This window comes from Orbicella franksi, chromosome 1 (assembly GCF_964199315.1).
Source record: "Orbicella franksi chromosome 1, jaOrbFran1.1, whole genome shotgun sequence".
Classification (NCBI taxonomy): Eukaryota; Metazoa; Cnidaria; class Anthozoa; order Scleractinia; family Merulinidae; genus Orbicella; species Orbicella franksi.
This window is the reverse complement of record NC_138145.1, coordinates 27,907,955-27,925,692: the sequence shown is the minus strand read 5'-3', so window position 1 is coordinate 27,925,692 and position 17,738 is coordinate 27,907,955. Positions and strand designations below refer to the sequence as shown.

The following is a 17,738-nucleotide window of genomic DNA, read 5'->3' as shown; positions in this document are numbered from 1 at the left end:
CTAAGCGAGTACGCGACTAGCGTGGGTGGGAAAAACAAGCGGTGAGATCAGATGGAGAAGTCAAGGTTTCGCTCGCTCTTTATATCTGAAATCTTACCTTGGGCAAGGGAATGGTGCTATTTCCTTCAATCTGAGAGAAGAAGGGGACAACCAACAACCACAGCAACAAAGGTACAGCGCTGGATTTTCTGAACATGCTTATTTCTTCAATTTTACTCAAGTTTGACGATATTTGATGTCTTCAAAGTCTGTGACGACTGGACCCCGAGCGAAAACAATTCGAGGGAAACACAGCTTCTTTGTTCGTTTAATGGACACTGGAAAATTTTTCATGTTCGAATAAACTGTCGATGGTTGACGAATAATTGTCTCTCCGCAGAAAAAAAACAAAAACGTAGAGATCAAGTCATTTCCACTTCTGACAGAAGTGTCTGAAGCAAGTGTCACAGATGAACAGAGTTTGTATGTTGAGGAATCGATTAGTCTGTTACCATTGATTCCATTCTTGGTTTATACTCACTATAATTGACGAAGTATTAAAAGAATTGTTCGTCGAATTTCAACACAGTCGAGAAAATTCTCTTTAATCTCAACTTAATTAAACTCGTTTTGTTTCTGACTAGTGTCTGAAAGGGAATAACGCAATGTAAATCCGTGTAAATAAACTGACCTTAACTGGGTAATGGTCAGTATAGCGAACAGAATTTTGATACGGAGTTATTCACAGGATAATATGTTTCATATACTTAGCTATAATTCTTGCTCTAAAGCGGCTTGAATGAACGAACCAGTTGCCCGTAACGTTTTCCGCTACATTTCGGAACGGATTGAATGGTTACGGCGCAAAAAGGCGGATATTTGAGTGGAAATCATTGTAAATAACCCAAATCTGTAATTTAATGATCGAGTCTGAGGGATGGAGTAGTTGTGCTTTGGTTTACGAAGCTAAAATTCATTTTCCCAATGCATTTAGTTATATATATTTCCTCTAAATTTCATCTTCAACCTTAGGTCGTACCTTCAAAAAGCCTATTAATAGTAAACCATCTAAAAAGAAAGACATTTTTGGTCACTAAGTTAAGAGGTCGAAGAATTCTAGGACTAAGATATTTATTGGTGTGTTTTAATTTCTAATAACTCCTCCTCATATAACTCGGTAACACTGTCTCCTGAAAGTGATTGTTTGTACATGCTTCTCTTTCTTTTCGTCCTGCGCATAATAAATCAAACAAAAAGCAGCGCGATATTGCCTATTATAGCTCTCGATGAAGGCGTAATTTGGCGCCACTTGTTTTTTTAATTTTTCTTTATCTCATCGATCATTTTGCAAGTTTTTAAAAGTCTATTTGAACTTCCATGACACCCCCTTTCATATTTAGTATCCGTCAGGATCATGATAGATGAGGAGATTTTCTCATCAAATAAACAAACCTCCCCATCACCCGCTCAGAATCAAATATATCAGAAACTCAACTGTTTCCGTTATGAAGAGGAGTCGGGAAACATAAACACAGTCACCCACACTTCAGCTACAATACACAATTTTTATTGAACCAAATCAATGACAATAATTTCCCTGATCGTAAAATATAAAAGGAACCCTTCACCGGTTTATGATCGAGTACGTCTTGTGTCAACAAAACCCAAGCATCACGAGAACATTTATATTATTAGCGTACAAGATCAGTTCCTAACACATCAATTGTTGTCGTCAGCGTTATTCTGATTACTGGGACCGTGGGACTTCTTCAATCATTAAGCGGGACACTAAATTCCAGCCTGTATGACCATTAGAATTTCCATGTCCAGGGCAGTTTCCAATGTTGATCCCAACACGAATTTTTCCCTTGTGAATGTTGTCACAGTAGCCTTCTATTGATCCAGGTCTGTGGCTTGTTTGGCTATTGCTCGGCATCCACCAAGCGACATCAATGGGCAGTGGACCGCTGCACTCAGCGCCATTGAAGGTGATGAACCATCGTTTACAACAGTTGTTGCAGTTCAGGTAAAAGTTTCCTTGATAAACAACACGGACAGCGGTGTCATCTTTCCTCTTGTCGAAAACACAATCCTGCAAAATACAAAGGCAAGGACGTGTATGGATTCCTGATTCCAAATTGCGCATAAAGTAGTCTTGCCGGACTCAACCGTGTTATTAAAATTGAACATTAATCGATGTTATGCACCCGGTTCATTTGGATGGGAAAAATATCCTTCCATATCTACGTAGAAATTAAATTGAGCGAAGATTAAATCAACAATATACAGGTTATTTTTTTATCACTAACATTAATGCATACCTTGATAAGACCAATGTCACGGCTGTCTTCACTCTTCCACGCACACTGTTTCCAGTTTCTGTGGTCAGCGTCTGCACCATTTTCCCCCACGTCCCCTTTCTGGCCACGCGACCCCGTGGACCCAACCATGCCTTTGTCACCTTTTGCTCCATCACGACCGTCGCGGCCTGGTAACCCGTTATGTCCATTGCGACCAGGAACACCAGGGAGACCCGGTGATCCTTGCAGACACGTGTTGGTATTCTGTGTGATTGAAGAAGTCAGTCTTGTAAATGATGAAAACACGCAGTGACAATTTGGTGAAAAAGAGGCATAATCAGAGATGCCTGAAATCATGTAGCCATGGCGGTTTTTAAATTTATGAATTTTGCTATTGATTTATGTGCATTTTGTTCTTTTAAGTGAAGAGAAAAGCAGCATCATACGAGTTTGGTTTTTGTACGCATTTTGCACGCATTACGAACAGAATTTAGTACAGCAACTGGCTACAACGTTACACTTAACTTCATTCATAACTGTTCAATTAAGCTTGTTTGGGGTTGGGGGTGGGGGTGGGGGAGGGGTTGTGAGGGGAACGCTAATCAAGCATCTAAGAATTTTCGCTTTCTTCTTACCTCCTCGCCACTAATTTATCCGAGTACCCTCCCTGGGAAAAAATGCTATAACTAGATGAGACTACTCTTGACACTGAATGGAATAGAAAATCTTCACGCTGCTGAAGTTCAAAAAACTGATGAAACATGAGGTACACACCAGCGCTCCACATTAAAGCGATGTCTTTAGAAAAAAAAAATCAACTTGAATCTTGATTGGGTGCAAATAATCAAATATTAACGTTCAAATAATTTATCTTCCGGTGAATAAATTTGTTCTATCAGAGATTGGGATAAATTAACAGCACCATCAGCACTCGAGTTTTTCTGTAAGATTAGGATAAAAGTTTTGCGTGGAATTTTTGCATTCGAAAAAGTCACCCAAACTTATAATAGTTGAACGTTAATATTGTTTGCTGGATTATTTGAACTAATAAATTCTAGTGGAATAAAACAAAAGAAATGACGACGCTTATGTTTTTTAAGCACAACTTGAGAGGGGAAAATAATGCCGCTCGTTCGATTTCATCAGTGTTTGAAGGGCGCAACAAAGCCGATACTGTGCTATATATTTTGTTTCTCTAAAGCAGCGTCCACACTACGCTGGAGAAATTTGAAAACGCAGCTTTATTTCTACGGTTAGGCCTACCGTCCACACTAATCTGTCACGAAAGCGCGAAGCTTTTCGAAAAGGCTCTTCAAACCGGAGGAAATTGAAAACGCCGTCTTTTCGTTTTCGTGTGGACGGGTAACATTTTGAAAACGGATAGATCTTTCCGAGAGCGATGGCCTAACCAAGTTTACCGAAAAATAATCGCTGATTGTTGAGTCTTTAAATTCCTCCGGCGTAGTGTGGACGAAAAAAATTGATGTGTTTTCAGAGTGAAAGCTCCGTTTTCAAATTCCTTTGGCGTAAAGTGAACGCAGGGGCCTAAGTTACACTTACAAAAACGCGACATGCTCTTCGATAGTTATCAAATTGATAACTGTATAACCTTTGTCCTAAGATATTCACCGAGTTAAATAAGGTGCAAAGGGAGAGGGTATGTTCTTTTTTCCTTTTTGTCTCTGGTGGAAAAATTCCTTGTCGAGATTTAGTCTACTACTAGACTTTTTTTAAGAATTCGGTCGAATTAGCGTCCTCATTCACTCGCTAAATCAGTACTAATGGGCATTGACTTCATGACGAAAAACAGCTATAAAGGTCAACACGAGAAAGTATTTGAGTAAATTCAATGTTACAAAGCACAGTTTGTCAATGCGCACCCGTTACAGTTTAATGAACAATTAAAAACACTCTTTTTGTGTGCCACAATTCACTTTTCAGTTGACTACTTGGTTAAATGTCATGTTGACAAAGATTATTTGCACGTCGCGCGAGAATATGAATTATTTTTCTTCCAAAGCCAGAGAGTAAACATCAAAATAATTCAAATCAAATTAGCAAGATTCAGTATTTGTTACAGGATCAAAACGACTGAAGTTTCCTTGGAAATAAAATCCGAAAGCTATCACTAATTCCTGAAAAATTTATCACAACGATGACAATGCAACAAAGATAACCGACTTGTTATGTAGAAGTTGATTTAGCTATTGCTAGAGTTGGTAGAACATCAACAAAGGGGGTTTTTGAAGTCGCTATCAATGTGTTCTGCGGACACAACTAATGCTAGTCAGCGGGAAAGCTCTTTTGGCAGCTAATGGTGTACCTTGCGGTCTAAACTAACTCCTGAAATAGTATTTAAGGAAAGTTTTATCAAGCTTAATTAGTTATTAATCCCGTAAGAATTTTCACAAATGCGATTTTTTTCTACCTTAACGCAAAATCCGAGTTACAAAAAGATTTTTTAACGAGTTCATTCAATCCCTAATTAATAAATGAGTGTTTTTTGCGCATGCCCAAAAAGCACAAGAAGCGAGATGAAGAAGCCAAGTTTTCGCTGTCCTATATAACAAGACTTACCTTAGACGAATTCGAAGAAACTGGGTTATTTCCTTCAACCTCACTGAAGAACGGAGCAACCAACAACCACAGCAACAAAGATACAGCGCTAGATTTTCTGAACATGCTTATTTCTTCAGTTGTTCACGTTATTTGATGTCCTTAGCTTAACGAAACTCTGCAACGACTGCGGAACCCCGAGGGGAAAAATCTCGAGAACGAGGCAGAGCGGCTTGCTTGTTCCTCTGATGGTAACTAGAAGATTTTTCATGTTCGAATTTACTGTCAAAGGTCTAAGAATAATTGAACCAGATAAAGACATCGAGAGAAAGTCAATTCGAATTCTGACAGAACTGTCCGAGGCAAGTGTCACAAGTGTAATAGGACAGAGGTTGAACAGAATTTCATGCTAAGGAGTCGATTAGTTTAACTAAGTTTTTCTTAACCAATTTATTGTTTTCGTGGTTTATCGCTATATAATTGAGGACATATAGAACATGTGAATATCGAATTTACACACAGTCGAGAAAATTCCCTTTAATTGAGAGACATTTTTGGCAATTAATATCACCTTTATTTCACCCATTTTCTTTGCGAACATTGTCTGAAAGGGCATAACGCGATGTAAATTATGTTGGTGATGCTACCGTAAACAGAATTTTGATACGGAATTAATCGCCGGACACGTTTATATATGAAAGTAAATTTCTCTCTATAAAGCGGCTTGGACGTATTAACGGACTTACTCGGCAACATTTTCGCCATAATTCGGGCCGGATTAACCGGTAAGGGTGGAAAACTGGCGGGTATTTGAGTGAAAATCCTTTGTAAATAAACCAAATCTGTAATTTAAAGAACACGTCTGAGAAATGTAGTTGTGCTTTGATGTCTTTTTCTTAGTGCATTTATTTCCTTTGGACCTTAGGTCTTGCATACAGACACATAATTCATAATGTGTACTCACTTCAAAGCTCGATATTTACAAGAGAGAAGTATTCTAGGACTAGGAAATGTGTTGTTGTGTTGTAAGATCGACATCACTTCCGGTTTCCACGCATGACCCACTTCTTCCAGAAAATGTATTGTTTGTTTGTTTTTGTTTCTTTTCGCGGTGCTGATAATAAATTTTACCCGGCAAAAATGGTTGCCATGTGGTCCAATGTAGTTCTACACGAAGGTGTGATTCTGTGCCAGGTATTTCGCTCTTTTAGCCTATCAACCCTTCGAGGTGTTACAAGTTTATGTGAACTGAACATCGATCCCAGGCCTTCTCTCCTTTGCCTACCTGGTTGCGACTGGTCACGTGACCACCTAAGACACAAACGTTTTCATCGAGGAAGGGCCAACGAATAACTTTTATTGATCTCAAATGAGGTGAAAGAAATTCGATCGCTATAAACCACAAAAGGACTAGTGGTCCTATTCTCCAGTCCTATTTCTAAGCTTCACAAAAGAAATATCTATTCATCTAACGTATTAAAGCAGATCACTCTAGCTTCAATTCTAGCCGGTCGACTTCACTAAAAATTAAAACTGTTTCGCTGTTTGTGTTTCATGTTGCCCGACCTCAAACACATTGTTCGCTATATAAAATGTTTTATTTACCATTTTGCATTTTGTCCATGGATTTGAAACGCACTAGATTTGTCAAAGCAACAATCAGAACACTCTGCCGCCGTCCACCCCCCCTACCCCACCCAACAGATTTTTTTACCACCTAGAGTCTGGGGTCAGGTGACCAGCCACTCTCCTCGCCGACAAAGGAGGCAAAGGAGAGAGAGCCGGGGATCGAAGTTGATTTGAACTAAATAAGGCTTTACATATTTTGTAATTGTCAGAATGATAACTGAAGACAGAGAGTGAAAAAAATAAATAAATAAATAAATAAATAAATAAATAAATAAATAAATAAATAAATAAATAAATAAATAAAAAAAAATAATAATAATAATCTCCTTGCTGCCCGCTCAGGATCAAATATATCAGGTAATCAAGTTATACCTTTTATATACGTGAGTGATGACGGAACACGGGAAATCATGATCAGACATCGGCTGCAATACACAATAGTTTTATTGAACCAAATCAATTACAGTAACTTTCCTGAACATCAGAAACCCTTCACTGGTTTATGATCGAGTACATGTTGTGTTAACAAAACCCAAGCATCAAGAAGACATTAGTAGCATACAATATCAGTTCCTAACACATTACTGCTAGCGTTATTCTTGTTAAGTGCCTGATTACTGGGACCGTGGGACTTCTTCAATGATCAAGCGGGACACTGAATTCCAGCCTGTATAACCATTAGAGTTTCCATAACTAGGACAGTTTCCAATGTTGATCCCAACACGGATTTTTCCCTTGTGAATGTTGTCACAGTAGCCTTCTATTGCTCCAGGTCTGTGGTTATCTTCGTCTTTATTTCTGATCCATATGGCCACGTCGATGGGCAGAGGACCGCTGCACTCGGCGCCATTAAAGGTGATGAACCATCGCTTACAGCAGCCGCCACAGCCTCCCAAGTAAATGTTGCCTTGGAAAACAACACGGAGAGCGGTATCGTCCTTCTTTTTAGTAAACTGGCAATCCTGCAACGATAGCAACAACGATAAAAATAAAATTAACTTTCCTTTGAGCTATCTGTAATAAGCAACGCTTTTTTAAATCCCTGTCAGTAAATTGATTTGAAAGTAGAGCGGTTTTCAAATGAGTTTAGCAAAACCAAAACAAAAGTAACAACCCTAGCCAATCACAAACGACACAAAGTCCAGTGAACCAATCAAACCTCGTTCTACAGTAAATTCATGCAGCTGACGCGAAGAGCGGGAAAACGTGTGCGAGTTGGTCACGATTGGTTTCGGTTTTACTTCTGATTGGACAAAAAAGTTGCGCAATTTTTTCAAAGTCATTCGAGTCATAGCGTAACTATACGAAACCAATTAATTTTTGACCCTCAAAGGAAAACCGTTCTAATAGCTGATTTTCACATGACGTCACTAAAATTCAAACTAAAAAACTATTGATCTTCCTGAGATTTTACTTTAATGATGTATAAGAGCAGCTGAAAACTAATATTCATACAAATTTTCGCTCCGAATGGGTTCTTGGTTTTGTGATACACTACGCTTGAATTTCTAAGCTTTTCGTGACGCAGCATTTACACGACGGCCTAGAGAACTGTCATGATGGTTAAATCAAAGGCTCCCTGAGCCAGCTCATAAATGGATAGTTGACTTTTGCCTCTGTGGCAAAACAAGTCTTTGTGCAAAACTATTCGTATGAAAATGCATGTCACCTGTACGTTCATTCTCTTGAAAATCAAGTCATTTTTATTTAAAATGTTTTGCACGAGCATTCGTTCTAAAAAGAGGCAAACAACACCTCCGAAGTGAAATTAAAGTCTGCATATGAGCCAAGTGGCCCTTTAGGTCAGCACTTATCCTGGTTTCTGTAGCATGAAGCGACTACGAGTATTTCTACTATCCCCGGATGGGATGCTAGTCCATCGCAGGGTTACCCTGCAATATTAAATTTGCCAGTACTTATTTATACACCTGAGTGGAAAGAGGCACTGTGAGAGTTAAGTGTCTTGCTCAAGAACACAATAAAATGTTCCCAGCCAGGGCTTGAACCCAGACTGCTCGAAACAGAAAAGAAATACAAAAATCAAATAACAGGGTGTTAACACAGACAGCTTAAAAATTTTAAAATGGATAATAATTAATTTTGATTGGAACTGGAACATTGTTACTACGATTATCAGTTGAGTACGGCACGACGGAAGTTTGGTGACGAAGTTTCGGACTTAAGATTACCGTGTTGTCACGAGCAACTTACCTCGTTTCCACTGGTAACAATATCAACAGCCGTGCGTCTCCTGTCGCGTCACCTACAATTTTGCGCGCTCTGCTGCTAATGACGTCAAAGACCGACAAGTTGCCACTGGAAACGGAGCCAGTTGCTCGTGACAACAACACGATTTTCTCGTTAAGACCTGGTGACCAAACTTTCGTCGCGCCTTACTCAACTGATAATCGTAGTATCATACTAACTTGTACATGATGCAGTGTCAAAGAATAACAACAGTCTGTTTCAATATGAAATCACTAAATGAGAGTTCACCATATTTACCAGTCAGTCCAAAATTGACAATATAATTATGTATATGAGTCAGCAGTGCATTTTGGGTCAAGGTAAATTGGTTATGGTCTTTGTTCAGTTAACATTATGAAACAGCTGTATAACAATGATTACTATTAGGCAAAAATTACAATACATGATTTTGAAATTTATTTTGAACATCAACTTGAGAATGCCAAGACTGCCAAGAGTATTTTGCCCAATTTCACTTATGTGAGACATGGATACTGGCAAAATCTTGTTTATTTTAAGCAAAGTCAAGCATAAACAATTTGATTGTAGCTTGTGGGTAAACAGGAAATCTATTGAAAAAATGAGTATTTCCTTCAATATTATAAGAATGATTTCAGACAGTTTTGTTTCAATCATGAACCTGAAGTGAAGGGAATGTTTTTATTTACAATTGATAAGGTTTTGTTTCTATAGAACTATGTCCATGGAGAGGAGGAAGGGAAGTAGCAAAGTTTTATACAAGGAGGCTCTGGCCCAAGGTCAAAGACTTATCCATTTTACAGTGTTTTTGACAGGAAAGGCTTTCCTTTCATATACATGTAGCTTCTAGCCTGAAATCCCTTTCACAAACCTAATGTGGCCCACTAGATCTTATTTCTGGGATAAATAATCAATTAATGTTTGAAATCCCTGTCCTGTTAAGTCTTATAATACCTCCAGCCTGAAAAAAAGTGCACCTTTAGTCAACTGTAGGAAGAAGCCCCCTAGCTTGGTGCAATACAATAATAAGGGTACTACACACTGTAGTGCATGCAAATAAAATAACAATAATTTTCTTTCTTGGAAACAAAAATCACGGTATTTTATTCCTATATATCTTTGCAATTGTTTGTGCTAGTCTCACTAGCAATGCAGTAATATTCAAAAGGATTGCAGATATGTCTCTGCTAATAGATTTTTGCAACGATTACAGAACATACTTATGTTGACAAGTATCAAGCATTCTCTTCTCCATAATTCAAGTTTTGATGTCAATTTGTTTAAATCTCTCATTTCTAGGAGCAAAAAAACTCTACATCACCAGCCACCATGCGTCCGGTTTTTAGACACAATTGGACAGCATATCTTTCTCGCAAAAAAATAGATCTACACAGTCTCTTGGACTTAATTTGTTCATCCATCACTAAAATATTGCAGTGTATATTTACTCAATCGTACATGTAGGTTGCCTTGCATATCATCCGTGAAGAAATTTTCACTCTGGTCGAACTGCATGGAATACAAAAGAAATGTAGCGTGAACGACAAAAAAACTAAAAGATAAGGCAATTCGAATTTTTTTTTTCTCCTAAGTATTTAAAAACAAGCTTACAAATTTCGAGCTTGCGATACTAACACGAGCAGAATTTCAGTGTGTGCGTACAAAATAAAACAATAAAGAAACAATGAAACCAAAACCCAACAAGAATTTAAGCTTGCCTTAGACTACACAACGAGAGAAAGCGAGTGGAAATTAAACCATTAAATTCTCTTGCCAAGAAAAAAGCTAATCACGATCTTACTTTCTGGCTTTGTCTTCCCGGGTGTCTTGTATCAATTCTTTGACCTCGCCGACCGTGTTCTTGTGAGCGATACATGACCACAGTCATAAATACCTCTAACAGCTTTCATCTAGATGTGAGCAAAAGCCGATAGGCAAAAACAAACATATTTACGAAAGAAAATCACATGAAACCAAATTGGCCGACTTCAATCTTCGAGGTGTTCGACAAACTCGTACCCAGGCTCTCGATTTATCGGGCAAAGATGTACGCCTTTCTAGTCCCCCCTCGTCAAAGAACCTTCCTGAAGACGACTGAACTCTTGGACAAAAACAATACTTAGCAGGGGAGGTAGGTGAAAATTGTTTAATCCAGGTTTAATGAATGAATTAATTAGAATGGAGTGAGTGAGTGAGTGAGCGCCATCCGAATGCCTGCTAAGCTCATGGATGTTACATAACATCCATGAGCAAAAACTGACTTATTTCCTGGAACTTGGCTATCTAAACAGTTCATGTCTTAGCAAAAGTATTATTTTAATGTTTTAGAGCTCCTCGAGGGATAAATTCACGCTTTTGTAGCAAAACACAGTCACAGATGTTTCTGTTGGCTTCCGGCCGCCATGTTGGTGCCCATACCGATGGGCACCAGCATGGCGTCTCCATACAAATCTCTATAAATTTGGGTAAAACATTTCTCCGCATATCTCGCATAAGAAAAATTGCTGTGACCAGAATTTTGGCGAGAGTCTATGCGTATTTACCTTCTTTCATTTCCCAGATTCTGGACTTTATCTATTGACTTTATCTATTGACTTTATCTATTGACTTTATCTATCTTTTATCTATTTTGAGTTGCGTGACACTGAAAACCAGCGATAAAGCATACACTCGCAAATTACGTAGAAGAGGCTTCTAACAGATGAGATAAAGATCCATTGCAGGCTGTTCCCGCTAACCTCTCTCCGTTTGCGTATCTGAGCATTTGTCATATCGATTCAATGTAACAATGTTCCAGAACCAATTTATACTTCTGGGTCGAAAGAGGTCCTCTGAGATTTAGGTGCCTTCGTTTCCCTTAAATCAAACAGAAACAACCTGGAACGATTCAAGTTCAACGGGCTTAAGCTGCAACTAACCATAAGGCAACTGGGCCACTGAGCCAGGCGTCTCTATTAGAATCATTGTTATAATTTAAGGACATTCGCACCCAAATTTTTTCCACGCAAAGATTTTTTAATTAAACTTTCCACGCAGTAAGGTAAACATTACTTTTCCCAAAATGATAAAAAAAAAAAAAAAAAGAAAAAAAATGGTCGGAGAAGGCTCATTTAAGACTGTGTTTTAAAAGCTTTCGTTATTTTAAGACGATCCTAGCTTACAACTATTTACAATAACAGGAGCTACATTAGTGAAATTAATCAAAAACCATCACTCATGAGAGTGATAAAAAAATCCTCTTTCGCCTTTTGCCTTGAAATTAATGCATATCGCACCTTGAGAAGACCAATGTCACGGTCATCATGACCCTTCCATGCACACTGCTTCCAGTTTCTGTGGTCAGCGTCTGTGCCATTTTCTCCCGCATCTCCTTTTTCACCACGTGGTCCTTGAGGGCCGGCCACGCCCTTTTCGCCTTTTGCTCCATCCCGACCGTCGCGGCCTGGTAACCCGTTATGTCCATTGATGCCATTACGACCAGGGAGACCCGGTGGCCCTCGTAGACACGTGTTAGGATTCTGTGCGATTTCAGAAAGAAGTCAGTAAACGGTAAAAACACGATGAGAATTTGCTAAAATATAAGACATGAATCATAGATGCCTAAAAAATCATACGAATTGAGGTAGCTATGAGCTCTGGCGGTTTTGGCTCACTTGTGCCCGTCTTTTTCGTTTAGTGAAGACAAAAACAGCATTAAGTGAATTTTCGGCGTTTAGCGAAAAATTTAGCCGCAATCAACTCCCTGGAGATGCAATTCACGAAAAGACAGTGCAAGACGCAAAAAACTTTGAATTCTCTCCGCCAGGAGCTTTTATTTCATAAATATCCTTTTGAATTGAACGCGAACGTATCATTGAAGAATCTTTTGCTGATCGAGTTCTTATAGTTATTGAATCCAACAGTGAGATGAAGAAACCAAATGGAAGTCTTAGCTCTCTATATGTACACGAAGACTTACCTTGGAAAAGGAAACGTTATTTGCTTCACTTTGCTTTAAAAAGGGAGCAACTAAAAACCACAGCATAAAATATGTGGCGCTGAATTTTCCGAACATGCTTCTCTCTTCAATTTCCCAGTCCACAAATGTTCTTCAGTGTCGCAAGCTAAATGAAAGTCTGCGACGATTGAAACCCGAGACAGAACTGAAAATGGCAGGCAACGAGTCTGTTTGCTCCTTTTTAAAATTGTGTTAACAGCTGCGCTATCGACTTGAAAATTAAACATCGAGAGAAAGTCAATTTTGACAGAATTGTCTGAAGGATGTATAACAAGATGGCAGTTGCCCTTTGAAAATCAGCTCTACCTAATGCGGTTCTGTTGCAACATAATTTGGAAATGTCACTATTCACTGCAAGTATACCGACTAAGAGTAACTGAACGAGAACTTTGTGAACTCTATAAAATTCCAGCAGGAGAGTTAATTTGTGAGAGCCAACTTCTAATGGTCCGCGACAATGGAACAAACACCAATTAGCTTTGTGGGCACCAGCTGCCATTGAATACATGACATCCGTGCACTTAGAGTCTCTTCATATAAAACGTACGCTAGGAATAGAATTATTAGAATTTTCGTCGTGGGAAATCAAATAAACATATGGCATCACATTTGGAGTACTAGGTATCTTTGTGCTAGATCGTAATCGTATGTTGTTTCTCACCAAGCGCCAGAAATAACATTCTAGCTCGTATCTTCACCAAGTTTGTTTATCACATGATTAATGATCTCCTTGATTCCACTGAAAGTGGTTATTTCAGCTGGCTAGTTCCCCAAACAAGTAATTTTCTTTTGAATGAAGAGTTTACTTTGGCTGTGGAAAGCTAGCACTTCCAGAGGAAAACTAGCATAAGAAATAACTTTTCTCAGAGTTAGTATGCTTTTGTTAAGTTTATTAAGAACCTGTATGTAGACTAGGTAGCTTCCACCACCCCCCCCCCCTCCTTTTTCTTTAGCCCTTCGAGCCTCTGTTCAGATATTTTTACAATCTAAGATGACATCGACAATTGTCTTGAGATGCAAAAAACATTTTTTGCACAAATAAACAAAGTCATCTTCGTGTTATGATTCTAGTTTTTCATCTTTGAAGCCTGCAAGAGCTTACCCTATTTATAAAACGATCTGTAAACTGATTCGATCGCGACGAAAAACAGATCACGCAACAACCGAATGATTTGAGAACAAATAAGCATTAACCTTCTGTTAATGACACTGCAAATACTAATTTTCACACCTGTTGTAGACATATCAAGTTGAGGTTATAACATACGAGTCTGACACGTGGTACAGCTTTAGCACGTCTCCAACTAGTTAAGAGCATGTGCCGCGCAAAAGTGAGGATGAATAAAACTGAAAAAAGAAAAGAAATCAAACGTCGGTAGCCACTGAGCTTGTGTCGTAATTCTTCACCATCAATCATTAGAATAACATGTAACTTTTGAGACGATGGATTCAAAAGTAGCGCAATCGTCACTCTGACTGCGTTATCACCGAGTTGAGTTCGGTGAGCCTTTTGTATCTTCTCATGCGACTGACAAGAGTTTCTCTCTTGATAGAAAGTGTCTAGACCACTAACGGCTTAGTTTGTGAACATGATGAGAGTTTCTTATGATCTTATCCCCATGGCTCTATGGGGAAATCACAAACTCACGCCACTTTTTCCTGCGGGAACCAATTTCGAGTTTAGAATTTGGTCAGGTTGAGTGTCCAAGCACGAAAACAAACTTCCGTAATTTTCTCCAAATAAGGGGACTTCTGGAGGAAATAATCAAAGCAATGGCTATTTAATAACGTCCAGCGGGGCGGTGGTGGGAATCAATTTTTCTGGATGAGAAGGATTTCGGATTGCACTTCCTAGCGTCTGGAACTAGATATTTAAAAAAAGGGGGAGGGGGGGGGGGGGGGGAGCGAAGTAAATGTTTCCACTTCAGTCACTTGCTGTTCGGGACAGGCGTTCTCGATAATGAAGATTCTGAATCTCACGACCTAACGTCAAGGTCTAGTTATTGCCCTTTTCTGGGGATTCCAGAACGTTTATAGTTGATTGTAGCACACCGATATACTATCGTCCCAATATAAGCCATCAGCAGTCAAACGAAAGCAATGAATTCGGTTTTATTTACGAAATTCAGATCAACTTCCGTTGCAGTAGTTTCTGTTTACGAGATACTGAAAATAAAATTAACCCTTCACCAGTTTAATGGGTAGCGAAAGCCAAACTTGCTGTATGCAATATATAGCGCCTGAAATGAGCCCCTACTATTCTGATGCCGACCGCTTTGCTCTTACAAATAAGCAGCTGATTATTGGGACTGTGGGACTTCTTCAATGATCAAGCGGGACATTGACATCCAGCCTGTTGAACCATTAGAGTTTCCATAACCAGGACAGTTTCCAATGTTGACACCCACACGGATAGTGCCCTTGTGAATGTTGTCACAGTAGCCCTCCATTGCTCCGTGCCTGTGGGTGTAATAGCTGTGGCTTGACATATACCAAGCTGAGTCAATGGGCAGAGGGCCGCTGCACTCGGCGCCATTGAAGGTGATGAACCATCGCTTACAACAGCTGTCGCAGTTCAGATGAAAGTTGCCTTGATAAACGACACGGAGAGCGGTGTCATCTTTCTTCTTGTTGAAAACGCAATCCTACGAAGTAATTATTTTAACTCGACTTTATGAGTTGTTCCAAAGTTAAAGATTCTTAGAACGGTTTTCAATAGAGCGGTTTTAATTTGAGTGTCGAAAGTGATCAGGCTTGCAATTACTTTGGTTTTGGTTTAACCACGGTTTGAGATTGGCTGAGTGGTCTAATTGGTAAGTAATTGGTTGGTTTTGGTTTAACGGCACTCAATTGAAAACCGCTCTATCGGACCAGGGGCCTGTTTCTCGAAAGCTCCCGTAAATACCGGGCCCGATAACTTACCGGTCCGGTTAACGGGAAACTTTACCGGGCCCGAAACAGCGTTTCTCGAAGCACCCGTAAAATTTTCCCGGTACTTACCGGGCCCGATAAAATAGCGGGTTGTTACCAATCTCTAGCGCGCACTTCACGCTCGTTCGCGAGAGAAGGAGAAACACTATACGTGCACACTCGATTCTGATCGATTCTGATCGATTCTGTTGTCGTTGCGACTGTGATGCTTTTTGAAGAACACTGCGAAGTTTAACAGGTTTTGCTTGCAGTAAGATGAGGTTTGCGTGACAGGAACCAATTTTTATGTTCATACAAAGAAGCCATTTCGAAAACGCGCGGCTAGTGATCGGCGTTTACATGACAGTGTTTATTTTTTTTCCCGCCGTTTGTTGGTTTTGAAAAACAATCAAATAGAACTTCACAGTTATATAGCGCTTGCATGCAAACGCCTTCAAACTGTAAAAATTAAAAAACAATAATTATATTTACTTAGGTTTCCGGAGCCAGCGTGCAGCTACTCGCCGTGTTTCTCTCCAATTCCTCCTTAAGCTCCTCAACGAGCCACTCCATTCTTGCTCGTGAGGGCCGAAATCGTTCAATGACTTCGCAGTCAGCCATATCGGCTAGAAAGGGGCGTCTTTGATAAGATCGTGAAACAAAAAAGTCCGCCTCCGGCCGCCATTTTGTTTGGTTTTGCAGCATTTGTGACTTCCCGGTAACTTTACGGGAGGTCACGACCTCCCGTAAATTACCGGGCAAGTTACAGGGAAATTTAACGGGATCGAAATAACGGGAACTTCGAGAAACACCCGCAAAGTTTACGGGGACTTACCGGGCCCGATAATTTACCGGGTCTTTCGAAAAACAGGCCCCTGATCGTAAAACCAAAACCAAAGTCATCACCCTGACCAATCACAAATCACACAGACAATCCCGTGACCAAACTACACGCAGAAGACGCGAAGGGCGGGAACTGTGCCAGCGAGTCACAATTACATTTGGTGTTACTTCTGATTGGATGGAAAAAGTAGCGCTAGCTCTTCAGTTTAAGTCAACTGCGTAGGGTAGAAAGTCAAAACCACAGCAAAGGCGAATTACTCCCGACATTCAAATGAAAATTGCTCTAAACGTCGTATTCCAAATTGAGCGCAAATGTGGCAGCATCAAAATTTTCCAGTCTGACTGTCTTATTCAAAATATTGCATTTATTGCTCGATAAATCTTCCGTGCATTCCGTTTTAAAATGTTACCGTTCAAAATGCTTCTAAAGAAAGAAAGTTCATGGCCAAATCGAGAATGGCATATACAAGTTAAGTTTTGCTTCTTACATCAATGTATACCTTGATAAGCCCAATGTCGCGGCTGTCAGAACTCTTCCACGCGCACTGTTTCCAGTTTCTGTGGTCAGCATCTGTGCCATTTTCTCCTGCATCTCCTTTCTGACCACGTGACCCCGGAGGTCCATTCATGCCCATGTCCCCTTTCCCTCCATCTCGGCCGTCGCGACCTGGTAACGCGTTAAGTCCATCGCGACCGGGAAGGCCAGGGGATCCTTGTAAACACGTGTTAGTGTTCCGTGCAATCAAAGAAGTCAGTAAAGTGTAAAAACATGGCTGTTTTTCACTAAACTACAATGAAGGCAAGACTAAATTGATGATTTTGATTGTACGCAACGTATTGTACGTTAACTGAAGGAAAAAAGTTGTATCATGTAACTTCGGACCTTTTTTACGTACGAGAACTCTGCGGAGTGTACGGAGACCAGTTGACTTAAAACCCAACAAACTATCCAATATTAATGCCTCACGTTAGTTAGCAATGATCTCTATTTCTCTAAAATCTTACCTTGGTAGAAGTGGAAACATTCTTGTCACCATTTGCAGCACCTTCAGAGGGCAGCAACAGACAAAATAGAACGAAAAGAACAGAAATGGCTGCTTTCATCTCCGGGAAAATTAACAGATCGAGAGTGAGAATAAGAAACCCAACACTGAAATACAACTGTCGTGGTAACTCTGACTTTAGGCGCACAGTACAAAGGTTTTAAATTAACATTCTGCAAGATTTTTCTTGCTAGTGAAAACAATGGCGACACCTTGTCAATCTGTCACGTCTCCACAACCTTTTCGTTATTCAAT

The 17,738-nt window shown here is 39.7% G+C and overlaps 3 protein-coding genes across 3 annotated transcripts; all 3 read right to left on the bottom strand.

Moving 5' to 3' along the window:
• Positions 1–924: 924 nt before the first annotated feature.
• LOC145500991 (collagen triple helix repeat-containing protein 1-like) lies at positions 925–6,153 on the bottom strand. The gene is made up of 3 exons (XM_081480567.1): positions 4,857–6,153; positions 2,301–2,543; positions 925–2,071 (listed from the first exon to the last, which is right to left on the bottom strand). Exons 1-3 carry the CDS (start codon positions 4,959–4,961, stop codon positions 1,727–1,729), a joined length of 693 nt encoding a protein of 230 aa, XP_081336693.1. The 5' UTR covers positions 4,962–6,153; the 3' UTR covers positions 925–1,726.
• Positions 6,154–6,936: 783 nt separating this feature from the next.
• Positions 6,937–13,866, bottom strand: LOC145501002 (collagen triple helix repeat-containing protein 1-like). The gene is made up of 3 exons (XM_081480573.1): positions 12,649–13,866; positions 11,966–12,208; positions 6,937–7,426 (listed from the first exon to the last, which is right to left on the bottom strand). The coding sequence occupies exons 1-3, from the start codon at positions 12,742–12,744 to the stop codon at positions 7,079–7,081; spliced, it is 687 nt and encodes a 228-aa protein (XP_081336699.1). The 5' UTR covers positions 12,745–13,866; the 3' UTR covers positions 6,937–7,078.
• A 71-nt stretch (positions 13,867–13,937) lies between these two features.
• Positions 13,938–17,544, bottom strand: LOC145491357 (collagen triple helix repeat-containing protein 1-like). The gene is made up of 3 exons (XM_081470571.1): positions 17,446–17,544; positions 16,941–17,228; positions 13,938–15,332 (listed from the first exon to the last, which is right to left on the bottom strand). Exons 1-3 carry the CDS (start codon positions 17,542–17,544, stop codon positions 14,988–14,990), a joined length of 732 nt encoding a protein of 243 aa, XP_081326697.1. The 3' UTR covers positions 13,938–14,987.
• Between the last annotated feature and the right edge of the window lie 194 nt (positions 17,545–17,738).